The sequence below is a fragment of the Solanum lycopersicum genome, chromosome 6 (genome assembly GCF_036512215.1).
Source record: "Solanum lycopersicum chromosome 6, SLM_r2.1".
NCBI lineage: Eukaryota > Viridiplantae > Streptophyta > Magnoliopsida > Solanales > Solanaceae > Solanum > Solanum lycopersicum.
The window spans coordinates 37638448-37655013 of NC_090805.1; the positions used below are offsets into that span (position 1 = coordinate 37638448).

Genomic DNA, 16566 nt, shown 5'->3' on the forward strand with positions numbered 1-16566 from the left:
AATATATTTAGCGTATGTTGCCACATTTTAGTAATATGTTGGTCATCTGTTGCCACATATGATTCAAATGTTGCAATAATCTGTACAGATGTGTCAACATATGATGCATCTGTCGCTACATAAGATGTATATGTTGCACAACAGCAGGTACATATGTGGCAACATAAATGTTAATTTATCGCAATAGACTATACATCAGTTGCAACATACTGCTAATATTATTTTATAGTGAATTGAAAAAATTAATATCTTGATCATCTGTTGCCACATAAGATTCAAATATTGCAATAATTTGTACAGATGTATCAACATATGATGCATCTGTTGCTACATAAGATGTATATGTTGCGCAACAGCAGGTACATATGTGACAACATAATGTTAATTTATCGCAACAGATTATACATCGGTTGCAACATACTGCTATTATTATTTTATAATGAATTGTAAAATCTCAATATTTTTTTATTTACCTTATAGATGAAATGATACAAGAAGATTCATCCATGACAACAACTCAGTCTTCTAATATGAAATGATAATTTTGTCTATGCAAAGAATGTGAACAGCAACATGATTATTTTATTAGTCGTATTAAAAAAATTCACTGATATTTTTAAGAAAATGTCACATAATATTGAGGTGCAAAGATCCAAGAAGACTTCACAGACTTTGAAATATAACGAGGTTAAAAGGAGAAGAAAGCAAAGGAGGAAAAGGAGAAGGAGGAGAAGGAAAAGGAAAAGAATGCAAATGAGGAGAAGGAAAAGGAGGAGGAGAAGGAAAAGGAAAAGAATGCAAAGGAGGAGAAGGAGAAGAAGGCAAAGGAGGAGAAGGAGAGGGAGAAGAAGGCAAATGAAGAGAAGGAGAAGAAGAAAAAAGCAAATGAAAAGAAGGAGAAGGAGAAGGTGAAGTAGAAAGAAAAAGTGAAAGCAAAAAGAACAGGAAGAAAGTCGAAGTTGTCCATTGTGATGTGAAGCGACAATATCCATTTGAAGGTTTTAATATTGACGGCGAGTGTCCAACTTAACTAATGTCATCCTTCTCGCAATGGATAAACGAGGGTCTTTACAAGCATTATGCAAAAAAGTAAGTAAAGTAAGTCGTTCAACTATTATTCAAATTTCTTCTTGTTGTCCAATAAATAATGATTTATAATAATAAGGTATATTGCAGAGGAAACAAGGAGGATCACTACTTAGTCAACTGCTCAAAACTTGAATTTGACCAACTTGATTTAGTAGTTGCATTTCCAATGAATAGGGACTAGTTCTACGTAATGCCTCAAACCAATAGGTGCTGGAATGATGAGGTAAATCCATGCTCACTTTTATATGTAATGTTTAGTACATTAATATATACAATTAAATTGATACACTTGTTTCATCTATGTGTGTGCAGTATGTGGATGTCATATTTTACTATTTACATAAGAAGTCGAAGCAGCATATTCATTCTAAATATTAATATACCACCACTAGTTGTTTTTTCAAAACATACATTGACAATTCTAGTGAATATGAGGATAAAATCATTAACATAATGGAAGGGTATGCTATACCTTCTGGAATGCCTTGGCACTTGACGGATGATGTTTATGTCCCTATAAATAGTAATACGGAATTCCATTGGGACTTGACAGTCGTTGCATTGAAGGAACTGTGCATAAAAGTGTATGATTCCATGTCCTCAATTAGGTCTAATAGAAAACTATCCTCCGAGATTCAAAAGATGGCTACAATGTTGCCAAAGTACCTTGAGTTGAGTGGATTTTTTGAGAAAAATGAGCGAACCAACTGGTCAGTCCTTAAATGTTACCAAGGAAAGAACAAATCTCACCCATTCGAAGTCAGTCATGTTACTGGTATTGCCCAACAAGAAAGCAGTAGTCTGTAAGTATCACAATATTATTTTGTCTTACGACTATCAAAATGTGATTTTATTATATTTTCTGATTAATGATATACCATGCAGAGATTGTGGAATTTTTGTTGCTGCATACGCTGAGTATTTGAGTGATGGATTACAAGTACCATCATGTGGAATTAGTGCTGACACCATTCTCTTGAGATATGCTTTACTCTTATGGAATTATGGAATTGTAAAGGCTCGAAATGGTTATGTTAGTGACAATGAAAACTCAGAGATGCGTAAAACTATAAAAAAAATCTAAGATCGATGAAAATGTTGTGTTTACAACCATTGATTAGATAGGTGGTTATGTATTAATATATTTTTATGATTATTTTGATCTTGTTTGAACAAATGTCAATTATGATGGAAAGTATCAAAATTATATGTGGCAACAAAGCGAATCATCTATAGCAACAGATAGTATATGCATCATAACATATATAATTTCTATAGTAATAAACACGACAAGATTATATGTGGCAACAAATCGTATATATATAGCGACATATAATATATATGTGGCAACATATGTCACAATTTGAATTGTCCTAATTAAAAAAATAAACGGCTTTAATTTTCATTTTTCTCTCCCCTTTCTCCTCCTCTCTCCTCTCTTCTATAAATGTATCATTTCGTATTTCAAAATTTATTTATTTATTATACTAATAATTAATTTCAGTTTTCTCCTCTCCTCTCCCTTTGCCAGTACAATATACTTCTCCTTCTCTTCCTTCTTTCACAGATCATCTTTTACAGCAAAGGCGGTGTTGTGTTATCCTCATAATTTCTACTTTATTGTTAATATATATCTTATCATGTAATATTTAATTAGGATTTGAAATGCATTTGTTTGCTTATCTCATTATTACCCTGTTTTGACTTGTGGTTGCAGATACAAATATAATGTCTCCTGTCAAAAGAAAACTTGATATTGACACATCTGACCAAACAAAGATCCAGAAGAAGGCTAGGTCTAAAATTGTTAGGAAGAGGAACGAAAATACTTCACTTTTAGAAAATCTTGCAACTGAAGCAGTTTCTTCTTCTCAAGTAGAAGTAGAATTTTGTCAAAAGGAATATGAACAAAGACAAGTAGTGGAGGAAGAAGATAGAAAACAAGAAGAAGTTGAGGAACAATGGAAAATAAATAAAGTTCTGGAAGAAGAAGGGGAAAATACAGAAGTAGTAATTGTGGTACAACAAGAAAAAATAAATGAAGTCCATGAAGAAGAACAAGAACTTCATGAAGAGTTCAATGCTAGTGGTGATGATGGGATTAAAATCATCAATGCAGACACTTTCCCTGTGCATCTACAGCCTGATGCTAATGGTTACAACATTATTAGGTCAGTTTTAGGAAGACCTTTCGTCAAATTCAGGGATATCCTAAAGAGAAATCAATTAGAATATTTTTTCAAAAATAGTTTTTTAAGTCATATTCTTGATTTATCCATTAATTCACTTTCACGTTTTCGAATGACCATTGTATATGAACTTCTGAAAAGAAGGTTCATTTTTGAAAATCTCAGTAAGAAGGATGAGATTCTAATTAATTATTGTGGCATGCCAGTTTTTTTGGCATAAGAGTTTGTTATAGTTATAGGGCTAAAATGTCATCCTCTTGTTGAGCCCATCCCTGAATACATTGTTAAAACAGAATCACGAAGAAAGAAAGTAGTTAACTAAGTAAAAGAAGCAGGACAACAGTCACTACCAACTGAGGAGCAGGACTTGATGTCCCTTGTTGGCAAAAGATTTAGAAATTCTGACTTATTAAGTTTGTTGGAACGAGAGGATACACCAAGGAAGCACAAGAAGTCATTATGCTTACTTTGGTTTACACATAATATACTTTTGCCGAAGGATCAGGGCAATAACATACTTTTAAAGTACGTCAACTTATGTCAGGATATTGAAGCTTTCAAGAACTACCACTGGGGTCATGAGATCTTTCATCTAACTGTGAGGCCATCAGAAGAAAAGACAATTAACTTGTTTGTATTTCCATAGGCTTTCATGATAAACCTGAAATCTTTTTATATTATATTAAGTAATAATTCAACATTTGAATATTGACAAGTTTTTCTTTTTTACAGGTCTGGGAATTTGAAGTCATTCCTTATTTCACCCATTAAGTAATTGCAGAAAAAGAGAGATCATCCCCAAGGATGATGATATGGTTGATGGCAAGAACAAAAACTACCAAAGAAAGACATATTTCAGATCTTTTTAACCCTCATTTTGAAGCAGTACGTTATTATTAGTATATTACAGGCATATGTTGCTACATTTATGTCACATGTTGTTACAAATGATTCATCTGTTGCTACATGTGACACCAATATTGCTACAGACAAATCATGTGTTATGACATGTGCCACAAATATTGCTACAGATGACTCGTCTGTTGCGACATGTGTCACAAATGTTGCTACAGACGAGTTATGTGTTGCGACATATGACACATGTTGCTATAGATGATTCATCTGTGGCAATATTTGTGACATATGTGGCAACACATGATTCATTTGTAGCAATATTTGTGACATATGTGGCAACACATGATTCATTTGTAGCAATATTTATGTCACATGTTGCTACAGACGAGTCATGTGTTGCCACATGTGACACATGTTGTGACAGACAATTCATTTGTAGCAACAAATAATTCTTACTGATGACTCATTTTTACAATTTTAGGTTGTCCATCCATGGATTACCTCAACAGAAGAGGAATCGCAAATGTCATATCTAATAACTTTAGGGTTGGTTGAAATCATTTATGATCCTGTTGTGGATAGAGTTAAAATTGTGTTGGTTGGAGCAACAACCATCAAAAGAGAGAGAGAGTTCCTAATGAAGTCATTAATGAATTACTTATTTTTGATGGTACATCTGCTGATGATGGTGCTGGTGTTGGCGGTGGTGGTGCTGCTGGTGCAGGACAACACGAAGGGGCTACCTCTTGTAGACGATGTTCTGTCTTTCTCTGTGAGAAGTGTAAGAAACATGATAAAGATTCTATTATTTATCCACAAAAATTGAGTGAAGCTGTCAATGAATTAAAAAACAAGAGGGGTGTGAACGACATTGTATCAAAGAATATGCGGCATGCATATACTCCAAAGTCCAAGCGGAGAAAAGAATCATTTGCCAAGGCAATGCAAAATTGAAGAGAAAGATGTTTGGAGAAATTCCAAGGACCGTAATGGAGAAAGTGGTGACGGAGTATAAAAGGTTGAATATTTATAGGCGTCCCTCTGTAGCTGAAAAGGAAGCAGTAATTAAGGTGACCAGTGCAAAGGATATTCGAATGGAATACGACATGCATGTTTTTACCGGTCAAGATTTTCAGGAACATGACAAGCCTAACAGTTTGGTGGGAAGATTGGGTAATCCTACTTTTTATATTATTAACTATTACTTATGTCTTTTCAGTGACTCCTTTTCCTAACTATTTAATATTATTTTTTATTTTAGTATATTGACGAAATTCTTAACCTCGTGCGTCAGAGGCACTGGAAATACCCGTACAACTATGATCCCAAAGATAGAATCCTTGATCTCAACTTCTATACAAACTTCCTACATAGATATAATCAAATGAGCGATAAGGCAACAATGTCAGGTGGTAAAAGCATGACTCAGTTAGTAGATGACTTTGTATGGGATGATGATATGATTGACTATGTCAAGGGTATTAGGACAACTCCTGGAGGCATGGATTGGCTTGATATAAAAAGGATTTTGACAGTCATGAAGACGTTGGGTAACAATTTCGTGACTCTCGAGATTCTCTTGCACGAGGATTGATCAATGTTTATGAGCAACCTGGTGGTTACGGAACATGAAAAGTTTTTCACACTCATACAACATGTCTCCGAGTTGCTGCCTAAATTGCTGAAGCAGAGTGGAATAATGAATCATTTTCTAGAGAAGTTGCTCACTCAACCATGAGAATTTAATGGTCGAATAAAACTAATGGTACAAAATGCAACTGGATCGGCGTGCGGGTCGTATTCCATTTCATTCATTGAGCATTTGATTAGTCGGGCAGAATTGGATCCACCCACTTCAGTGTTATGTGACAATCTAATTGAACAAATGCAATATATTTGGACTTATGGGATAATATCTCAGAGCTTAAAGCCTTGACATTATGCTTGTAATAAAGACAATTTTATTTTATTTTAAAGACAATGTAATTAAAGACAATGTTTATTTTATCAATTCATCTGTCACAACATTTGACATATGTCGCTACAGATAATTCGCCTATACATTTGAGTCATTTGTTGCTACAGATGATTATATGTAGCAATATTTGAGTCATATGTTGTCACAGCTGATGCGTGTATCGCAACATTCACCCTCACAACATGTGGCATATGTTGCTACATATGATTATCTGTAGCAATATTTGACTCATATGTTGCTACATATGATAATCTGTAGCAACATTTGACTCATATGTTTCTACAGATGATTTTATGTAGTAACATTTGAGTCATATGTTGCTACAACTGATTATATTTAACAACATATGAGTCATATGTTTCTACAACTGATTATATATAGCAACATTCGTCCGTCACAATATATGGCATATGTTGCTACATATGATTATATGTAGAAACATTTGACTCATATGTTTCTACATATGATTATCTGTAGCAACATTTGACTCATATATTTCTACAAATGATTTTATGTACCAACATTTGAGTCATATGTTGCTACAGTTGATTATATGTAGCAACATATGAGCCATATGTTTCTACAACTGATTATATGTAGCAACATTCATCTGTCACAACATGTGGCATATGTTGCTACATATGATTATCTATAGCAACATTTGACTCATATGTTTCTACAGATGATTTTATGTAGCAACATTTGAGTCATATGTTGCTACAACTGATTATATGTAGCAACGTTTGAGTCATATGTTTCTACAAATGATCTTATGTAGCAACATTTGAGTCATATGATCTTTGTATTTTTGGTATTTCGGTTCGGTTTTCGGTACATATTACTTTGAAATTCGGTATTTCGGTTTAAACTGAAATATTATATTATAATTTATAAATTATAATATATTAATTAATAATTATTAATATTGAATAATTTTTTTTAAAAAAAGTAAGAAACCCTAATACCCTATCTTTTTTACTCTTTCTACAGATTTTTTCAATTTTTCTCACTCCTCATCCTCTCCTCTTCAGCAGTTCAACTCTTCTTCCTCTTCTTTTCTCCTATTCCTCTCATACTCCAGGCTCCAGCCACTCTTCAGCAGCGTCGCCGTTCACCAGAGAAGCAGCAGCGCCGCCAGCCGCCGTCCACCAGCAGCCGCGACAGCAGCAGCCAACCGCCCGCAATAGTAGCAGGCAGCAGCCAGGTGCAGGTATTTTTTCAGATTTTTTAATTTTTTTCTTGACTATTTTCATTTTTTTTCTTTCTGATTTTGTTTTTGTTGCTAGTTATTGGAAATTTATTGTAATTTTTTTTATAAATATAGATGGCTGAACAAACAGAATTAAATATGGGTGTAGCTGATCAAAGTCGAATAAGTATGGCTGATTCTACGAATAATACACCTAGTAATAGCAATGATCTGTCGATTGACACAGAAATAACAAAAAAAATAAAAGAAATGGATCCTAGATCTCTTGTTTGGCAACACTTTGAAAAGGTTTTTGAAAATGGTGTATTAGTTAAAGCAAAGTGCTTACATTGTAAACAATATTATGCCGCCAATACAAGAAGAAATGGAACAAGTGGACTAAAACAACATTTGACTTATCGGTGTAAAGTGTATAAACCTCCGACTGTTGCACCCGGTATTCAAAAATTATTAAATATTCAAAATAACAATTTAGAGACTTGGAAATTTGAGCAAGAGGTATGTAGGAGAGCTTTAGTTGAGATGATTATTTTGGATGAACTACCTTTTAGTTTTGTTGAAAAAGAAGGCTTTAAGAAGTTTATGAGTAAAGTTCATCCTTTGTTTCATATTCCTTCTCGTAGAACCATAACAAGGGATTGTTATGAAGTTTATGGTGAATTGAGAATAAATTTGAAACAGTCTTTAAGAGAAATACAACCAAGAATTTGTATCACAACAGACACATGGACTTCAGTGTGAAGAATCAATTATATGTGTTTGACTGCTCACTTTATTGATAGAGATTGGGTGCTTCATAAAAGAATATTAAATTTTTGTGCTATCACTAGTCATAAAGGTGAGCATTTGGCTGAGTCTATTAGTAATTGTTTAGTTGATTGGAAGTTGGATAACGTTTTTACTGTTACGGTTGATAATGCCTCTTCAAATGATGTGGCAGTTTTAGAGTTGTCCAAAAAATTAGATATGTGGGGAACTAATTTGATGGAAGCTAAGCATCTCCATGTGAAATGTATGGCTCACATACTTAATCTAATTGTGCAAGATGGTTTGAAAGAAATTGGTCCTTCTATCAAAAGGGTGAGACAAATGGTGAAATATGTTAGATCATCTTCTTCAAGGGCAAGAAATTTCTTGAAATGTGTTGAAATGCAAAAGATAGAATGTGATAAGATGTTGTTTTTAGATGTGCCTACTAGGTGGAATTCCACCTATTTGATGTTAGACACAGCAGAAAAGTTTGAGAAGGCTTTTGAGTGGTTTGATCTTTGTGATGGTAATTTTAATTCTTTTCTTGCTACTGATGTTTGTGAAGATGGAAGTGTCGCAGGGTCAATTCAATATGAAGATTGGGCTAATGTGAGGAATGTCACAAAGTTTCTTGAAAAATTTTATGAACTCACTTTGAAAGTTTCAGGTTCACGGTATGTTACTTGTAATGTTCATTTTGAAGATATATGTGAACTTGATGCTTATTTGAAATTATGTATAGCAAGTGATGACCTTGATTTGAGTAAAATGGCTTCGGGAATGAAAGAATAATTCAAGAAATATTGAGGGACTCCTGAAAAAATGAACAAAATGATTTTTATTGCTTCTGTTTTGGATCCTCGCTATAAATTTGTCTATGTTAGTTTTGCTCTTGAAGAATTACTTGGGGAAGAAACGGGAAATGTAGTGAATACGAAAGTAGAGGCTTACTTGAGGAATTTGTTTGCGATATACGTAAGTAAGTATGGAAAAGGTTCAAAAAGTCAACCATCTTCATCTGATTCATCTGATTCTTCTGGTAGTGGTATTTCTCAAAATATGTCCAAAAATTCTTTGAGAACTAAGTTTCACATGAAGAAACAAAAGAATGATTCTGGAAGTTTAGTTGTTAAATCTGAGTTGGATAAATATCTTCTTGAAGACCAAGAACCTGAATCTGAAGATTTTGATATTTTGAGTTGGTGGAAAGTTAATTCTCCTAGATTTCCAGTACTTTCATAGTTGGCTCGAGATGTATTGGCTATTCCTATGTCAAGTGTGGCATCGGAATGTGCATTTAACACCGGTGGTCGAATTCTAGATCCCTTTAGAAGTTCATTGACTCCCAAATGTGTGCAATGTCTTATTTGTGTCCAAGATTGGCTTAGACAAGAAACCAAGCCTATTTGTGTTGAAGAAAATTTGGAGTTTCTTGAAAAAATTGAACTTGGTAAGACTTTTTATTTTTTATTTATTTATGGAAAAAATAAAATACTTATTGTGTTGTATCTTGTATGACATGTTTCTTTTTATTAATTATAGAGATGTCAAATAGTGGAAGAAACTCTTCCATTGTTGATCTATGATTGACATACATCATTTATTTAATCATATAATTTTTAATCTTAAAAGTAGTATTCTAAGTTTCTAATATTTGATTTTATCTTAAAAGGTCCAAGGGTCAAGACAATGAAGAAATAATTTTGTTGGCAGATGACACTTGAAAGTTGAAAGCGATCTCATGGAAGAAAGTCAAGAAACTCATTATAGTTGTTTGTTATTGTTGAAAGTAATCTCATGGAAGAAGACAAAAAGTTTAAAATATATTGTTTGTTGCTTATTATTGTTTATTATGAGCTCATGAAAGACTTTATTGTTACTTGTTAGATTGTTATTATGTTGTATTTGTGAAGACATTAACTATAAATCTACAATGCAACTTTTGTTTTAGTGTCATTGTGAATTTCAAATTGTATGTTTTAGTGATATTGTGAATTTAAAATTTGCGGTGTTAATGCCTAATGACATATTGAAGATTTGAATCATTGATATATTGAAATTTTGTAGTAAATTAGTAATGCACTTCTTTGATTTATTGTATATTTTTACTTTTTAGCCCATTAAGTTGAAAAATCAAACAAAAAATTGAAAAAATTGTAAAGTTTAAAATTTTAAAAAGCCCACTAAATAGGCCCATTAAAAAATCGAAATAAAAAACTGAACCGAATTAATAAAAACCGAATTGAATTAACAAAAATCAAACCGAACCGAAATATTTTGATTCGGTATTCGGTACGCAATTTACAAAATCAAAAAAACTGAAAAAACCGAAATCGAACCGAAATACCGAATGTCTACCCCAATATTTTACTCATATGTTCCTACAGATGATTTTATGTAGCAACATTTGAGTTATATGTTGCTACAACTGATTATATATAGCAATATTTGAGTCATATGTTGCTACAACTGAAGCGTATATCGCAACATTCGTCCGTCACGACTACATAATAATTTGTTATTTGATCAGGAGTGCAAAATTACGTCTATTTAATTTCACAACTATGATAATTGTATTGGTTGTACATTACTACATAATAATTTTGTATCCTCTACAAAATTCTTTTTGGTAATGTTTAAAAATACAAGAAAAAAAATAAAGAACACCAACATTAACATCCAGATGCTACAATATTTGGTCTTTTTCTTCTCCATCATCCCCTATTCGCTATTTCTTTTGATATGACTTTCATTAATAGTGTCCAACTCTTTAATTTTGTTCGCTAATCGGAGAATAATGAACTTGGATCGTATATCAACATCTTCACGATCCCTCCATCTAAAGAAGTTGCATGAATTCTCCTAAAATACCACAAAGAAATAAATTTTAATTAAAAAAAGAGATATGAAATGTCCAAATATTTTAGAAATCAACATACATATACGATATCGTTGACAAGACCAAAATCTGCGACCTGGATTCTATTTGACCACGAAGTTTGCATTGAAAGTAGATCTTCATGTTTACGATACATTTTAACATTTAACATAGTATCATTTTCATTATCACAAATTCGACTTAGTGTAACATTTGACATCATACCATGGGAGTACCAAAATTTGATTTAACCAAAGGCGAATCAAATATAGAACAGTGTGACTGACAAAAAAATCAAATAAGATCATTACATTTAATGTGAAGCGACATGTCCTATCTAGGACATCCCAGGAGAGATAGAGAGTGAAAAAGGCGCCAAAACTGAAGCAGCAAAGATGAAAAATTTGAAAACCCTATTCTTGAAATGAAAATGAAAACGAAAACGTATTCTAGAATGGGTTGGACCTATTTTACTTTTTGTAAAAAGACTGGGCTTTGCCTATCATTGGACCATTTTTTAAAAAGAGTCATTTGTTATAATTATATGTTGCAACAGTTTGGTGATATGTTGCGGATTTAACAACAGAAACTGCATATGTTGCTAGAGATGAAAAATCAAGGAGACACTAATAGACAAATTGATCGATTTAGGAAAGGAAATATGAAAATATGATCCAAATTTTAGTGATTTAGAACATAAATAATCAATAATAATAAGGTATAACATTTAGAACAACGATTTAGAAGGGTGTTATATAACTATCATATGGATTTACTAGGACAATGTATGATGAACTAGTGAGATGATTGTCTTTATAAATATAATTGCTATAATCCAATGGAGAGTGTTGTGTTTCAACCATAATTTGTTACTTAGACATGTTGTAGGACTATATATTGGTGTTACTTATGGAATTACGTGACAATTTAGTTGAATTAAGCCCCAAAAGAGTCATTTGTTATAATTATATGTTGCAACAGTTTGGTTATATTTTGCGAATTTAACAACAGAAACTACAGATGTTGCTACAAATGAAAAATCAAGGAGACACTAATAGACGATTTGATCGATTTCGGAAAGGAAAAATGGAAATAAATTTTAAAGATTTAGAACATAAATAATCAATAACAATAAGGTATAACATTTGGAACAACGATTTAGAAGGGTGTCATATGACTGTCATATGGATTTACTAGGACAATGTATGATGACTAGTAAGATGATTGTCTTTAAAAATATAATTGCTATAATCCAATGGAGAGTGTTGTTAACGACCATAATTTATTAGACATGTTGTAGGACTATATATTGGTGTTACATACCGAATTACGTGAAAATTTAATTGAATTAAACCCCAAAAGAGTCATTTGTTATAATTATATGTTGCAATAGTTTGGTTATATGTTACAAATTTAACAACAGAAACTGCATATGTTGCTATTGATAAAAAGTCAAGGAGACACTAATAGACGAATTGATCGATTTAGGAAAGAAAAAAATGGAAATTTGAATTATATTTTAGTGATTTAGAATATAAATAATCAATAATAATAAGGTATAACAATGGAGAGTGTTGTGTACGACCATAATTTATTATATCATAATTCAAAATAAATACAAAAAAATAATAAAATCAACATCGTCTTCAACACAAATTAAATTAAATTATTCCCACACAGTAGTATGCGGAAGAAATTTAACTCGATAATCTAGTTCTAAATCACAAATACACAATTCGCAACGAATATCGTCTTCATCATTACTTCCTCTAGGCCAACCAATCCTGCGGGCATTTTGTTGGGGTTGATGCACAGTGCAACAAATGATTCTTACATCCAAAATATTAGGTTCTTGCACCTACATTCGATTTAAAATGCATCGCAAATGGTGTCGACATCTTCTCACTATTACTGACATATTTTTTTTTCATGATGACAATGTACATCAAGCCTTCTCTCATGGAAATACCGCCTTCAAAGATTGAAATTACGGCAAGCACATACTCTGCACTACGGTGGCCACCTTCTACTGCCTTTTTAACCATTCTCAGTGCAGTTGGATCATTACAATTGAAAAAATCAAAGTATAAAAGAAACAACACATTAAGATTACAAATAAACTGATGCAAGGTGAAAAAGAACTAAAAACAGTAAAGTTACCACGTCTTTTCTGTATAAGGTTTCTAAGTTCTCCGATGCTATGCAAATATTCATGAAAGACACGACATGTTGATTCGTTGTCCATTTTGGTTCAGTGGGAAAGCTGGCCAATGTAACCTTCTGATATATAAAACGTTCATTACCAACTTCATTGAGGAACCTAGAGCATAATTTAACACTAACAAAATCTTCTAGAGAGTAGGAAGCAACCCTTCTAACGATAAGAATTACTAGTTCAGTCGGGAGAAACTCCAAGAGGTTTAAACTAGTTGAAGCCATTTTTGAGAATGAAGAAGAAGAGAAGAAGAAAATACAACTTTTGACTAATCTCCCCCTTCTTGTGTTCTTATAAAGGCCAACAATTTTTTAAATGTTGCGAGATATGATGTTTCAATAGAGTGAACTGAAGAGTCCTAATTATTAAACAAAAGGTATTATCTAATAGCACACTCCCACGTTATCATTAAGTGAAAAGTATATTGGGACAGATGATTGGATGTAGCAACATTTGAGTCATATGTTGCTACAACTGATTCGCCTGTAGCAACATTTGTTGTATATGTTGCCACATCTAATTTATATAAAAGCACTCTCCCACATCATTATTTAAAAGTATATGTTGCTACAAATGATTATATGTAGCAACATTCAAGTCATATGCTACTACATATGATAATCTGTGGCAATATATACTTTTAAATAATGACAAATTTATCCTCAAACTTTGCTAAATGATACGTCTATGTTCTTCGTAATACTTTAGATCTTCTGTACACGTATCTTAATCCTAATCAACTACGCATTTGACCACTATTTTTAATTCATAAACTAACAATTCTCCCTATGAACCCGTCCCATAATTAAAAGACCCACCTGACCCACAATCAAATACCCTATCTTTTTTTTTGTAGAAAATATCATTGATTCCTTGCTTAACAAAAAAGGAGAAAAAAAACTTAATCTGGAATAAGCTCATGAATGTATCCTTCTTAAAGTTACAAAAAGAAAAAAACAATTAATCATCCTCACAACACAAATAGATTGTAAGAATATTTTCAAATTCTGAGCAATATTAAAATAAAAACACTTTCCAACAACCACAAAAATATGGTGGACTTGGTTCAATTCACTTGGCTGGAGATGAAGCTGGTCGTTGGTTTGTTGGTTTTTCTCCGTTGCTGAAATCTATTCGTTGTTGACTGTATTGTTTACCACTTTTGTCAGACTTCAATTTCGCTGGAGCTTGGAGCTCGCCATAATGGCAGAACTGAAGAAAAATAAAAATCCAATTTAGAGCTTGAAGCTTTATCCGTCAATTATGGTAATACTTTTAACCCATTTCAACAACAAATCTATTTAAGTTTAAATTTTCTTAGTTGATTTGAAACCCACTTTTCTCGAAGCTTTGTCCATCAATGTTGGTAGTATTTACAACTCCTTTTAATAACAATAAATCAATTTAAATTCAAAATTTTTGTTTCAATTGAGGACTCACTTTTAAACCAGAAGTTTTGTCCATCAATGGTGATAGCATTTCCAACTCCGTTCAACAACAAATTAAAATAGATCTGAAATGAAAATATAATGAAGAATAATTTTGTCTTTAGTTTGATTTAAAAGGTTCTGGGTTATGATTTAATGGAAGAGGGCTCCTTTTTTATTTATGTATCTTTTTAAATGTTATGGTGTTTTAATTTGGGTCATGAGTGGGTAAATTACGAAAAATGGGTGAATCTTTTAATTTTAGCTAAATAAATAAATAAGATCGAGTAAATGGTTGGGATGAAGTCACGTATGCACCCGTTAATTTTAAGGGTATACACAACCCAAAAGAGTAACAATTAGGGTATATACAACCCTAAAGTATAACGAAGGGTATTAACATATTATTTGTGATAGTTTGAGGGTATATTTATAATTTTTCCTTTATTAATTATTACATGACACCTAAATAAATAAATAATATTTATTATAAATAATATTATCTAATCAATTTATATTCTAAATTAAATTAGTTCGTGTTTTGAGTTAATTTTATTTTATAAACAAATATCAAACAATAAGTTTATAATGTTTCAGTTATTTTAACAAAAAATATATTAATTTTGTACATTTTTCTTATTAAATGTATTTAGTTGAGAATTGAGTATTTGTTAGGAGGAAAAAACAAGAAAAGGGGGTGAGTTGGAAAGGGTTGGTAAAAAGGTATGAAAATGGACCCATTATTCAAATGTCAAAACAAACAATAAAGCCTCACACAACTATTATTAGCTATATTTTTATCATTGTAAAGATTTTCATATTTATTATTAATTCTTTTTTTTTTTACTTGTCCTCTTTCAATTTGATAGTTTACTTGAGAAATTATATATTAAAGGTTCACATTACCAAATTATCTAATATTAATCGTATCTCAGAAAATCTTATCTGACTATTAGTATTTTGTGTAGTTATTAATTGATAAAAATAATATTAAAAGAGAATAATAACTTTTTTTATTTTCTAAATTGATAACAAAAATAAAAAAATTATTTTTGGTAAAAGAGACTAGTAAAGGAATACTAATATTACTTTACTACTATATAAAACAATCTAAAAGTAGGATGTGCATAAAATATCGAAAATCAACTAATCGAATTGAATAAAAATTTTTCGTAATTTGGTATTCAGTAATTCAATTTTTGGTATGGTATTTGAGATTAAATTTAAGAATTATAGTATTTTGGTGTGAGTTTTGTATGAGACATTACTACTATTATGTATTTGATATTTTTCGAATATCAAATTATTTACTTATTGAAGGTCATACATCAACATATTCATTACTCATTACTACAAGTACAAAGAGAAAGTTACAGAATAAACATGAACAATCCAAATACAAATGTCTTTTAGTTGTATCAATTTTCTTTTCTTGATGTTTTCTTACTTGTTCATTTTTTATTATATCGTGTCTCCACATAAAAAATAAAAGTGATTGGAGAAATAATATTAATTAACTTTGTAATCCAATCGGCTATAACTTCAATATGGTGTTACCGGATATTGTACCAAACCAAAATTTAATACCAAATTACTGAATAAATATTGAATTTTTTTATATTTGATATCTACTTTTAATAACCAATTACCAAATTATTAAATCCAAAAATTGAACGTCCACTGGTGGTCAACCTCTTTTTTTTTCTTAACTTTATCATTCGATCTATCTATATGAAGATACTTTCCTCAAGTTCTTTTGGTGTGTTTGATATGACCTCTTGCTTAAATATGATTTTTGATGGTTTCTCTTTTGTATACGATCTGACATCTTGTTTGAATAATGGGATTTACTATGTGAAAAAAATAAATTTTGGAGTTTCCCTTTCATATTCTTGTGAAATTTTTTTAATCATTCTTAATTAATTGTTCAAAAATAATTATTCACAACACCGTTCTTGATTGATACATATTTATA

General features: G+C 31.5%; 2 protein-coding genes and 2 long non-coding RNA genes across 4 annotated transcripts in view; 3 read left to right on the forward strand and 1 right to left on the reverse strand.

The window, feature by feature from the left end:
* Positions 1 to 650: 650 nt before the first annotated feature.
* On the forward strand, positions 651 to 2310 carry LOC101267316 (uncharacterized). Its single transcript, XM_004241075.5, has 4 exons — positions 651 to 1089; positions 1177 to 1312; positions 1402 to 1892; positions 1975 to 2310. The coding sequence occupies exons 3-4, from the start codon at positions 1543 to 1545 to the stop codon at positions 2171 to 2173; spliced, it is 549 nt and encodes a 182-aa protein (XP_004241123.1). The 5' UTR covers positions 651 to 1089; positions 1177 to 1312; positions 1402 to 1542; the 3' UTR covers positions 2174 to 2310.
* Positions 2311 to 2813: 503 nt separating this feature from the next.
* Positions 2814 to 6144, forward strand: LOC138349147 (rho GTPase-activating protein 5-like). The gene is made up of 4 exons (XM_069299216.1): positions 2814 to 3260; positions 4011 to 4163; positions 4615 to 5306; positions 5395 to 6144. The coding sequence occupies exons 1-2, from the start codon at positions 2818 to 2820 to the stop codon at positions 4051 to 4053; spliced, it is 486 nt and encodes a 161-aa protein (XP_069155317.1). The 5' UTR covers positions 2814 to 2817; the 3' UTR covers positions 4054 to 4163; positions 4615 to 5306; positions 5395 to 6144.
* Positions 6145 to 14056: 7912 nt separating this feature from the next.
* On the reverse strand, positions 14057 to 14768 carry LOC104647971 (uncharacterized). Its single transcript, XR_741973.4, has 2 exons — positions 14605 to 14768; positions 14057 to 14376 (listed from the first exon to the last, which is right to left on the reverse strand). It is a non-coding gene; the product is annotated as an uncharacterized lncRNA (long non-coding RNA).
* The window catches only part of LOC109120429 (uncharacterized), a 48843-nt gene continuing 46566 nt past the window's right edge, over positions 14290 to 16566 (forward strand). The window contains exon 1 of the long non-coding RNA XR_002027865.3: positions 14290 to 14430. This is a non-coding gene — a long non-coding RNA (uncharacterized lncRNA). The remainder of the gene's footprint in view (positions 14431 to 16566) is intronic.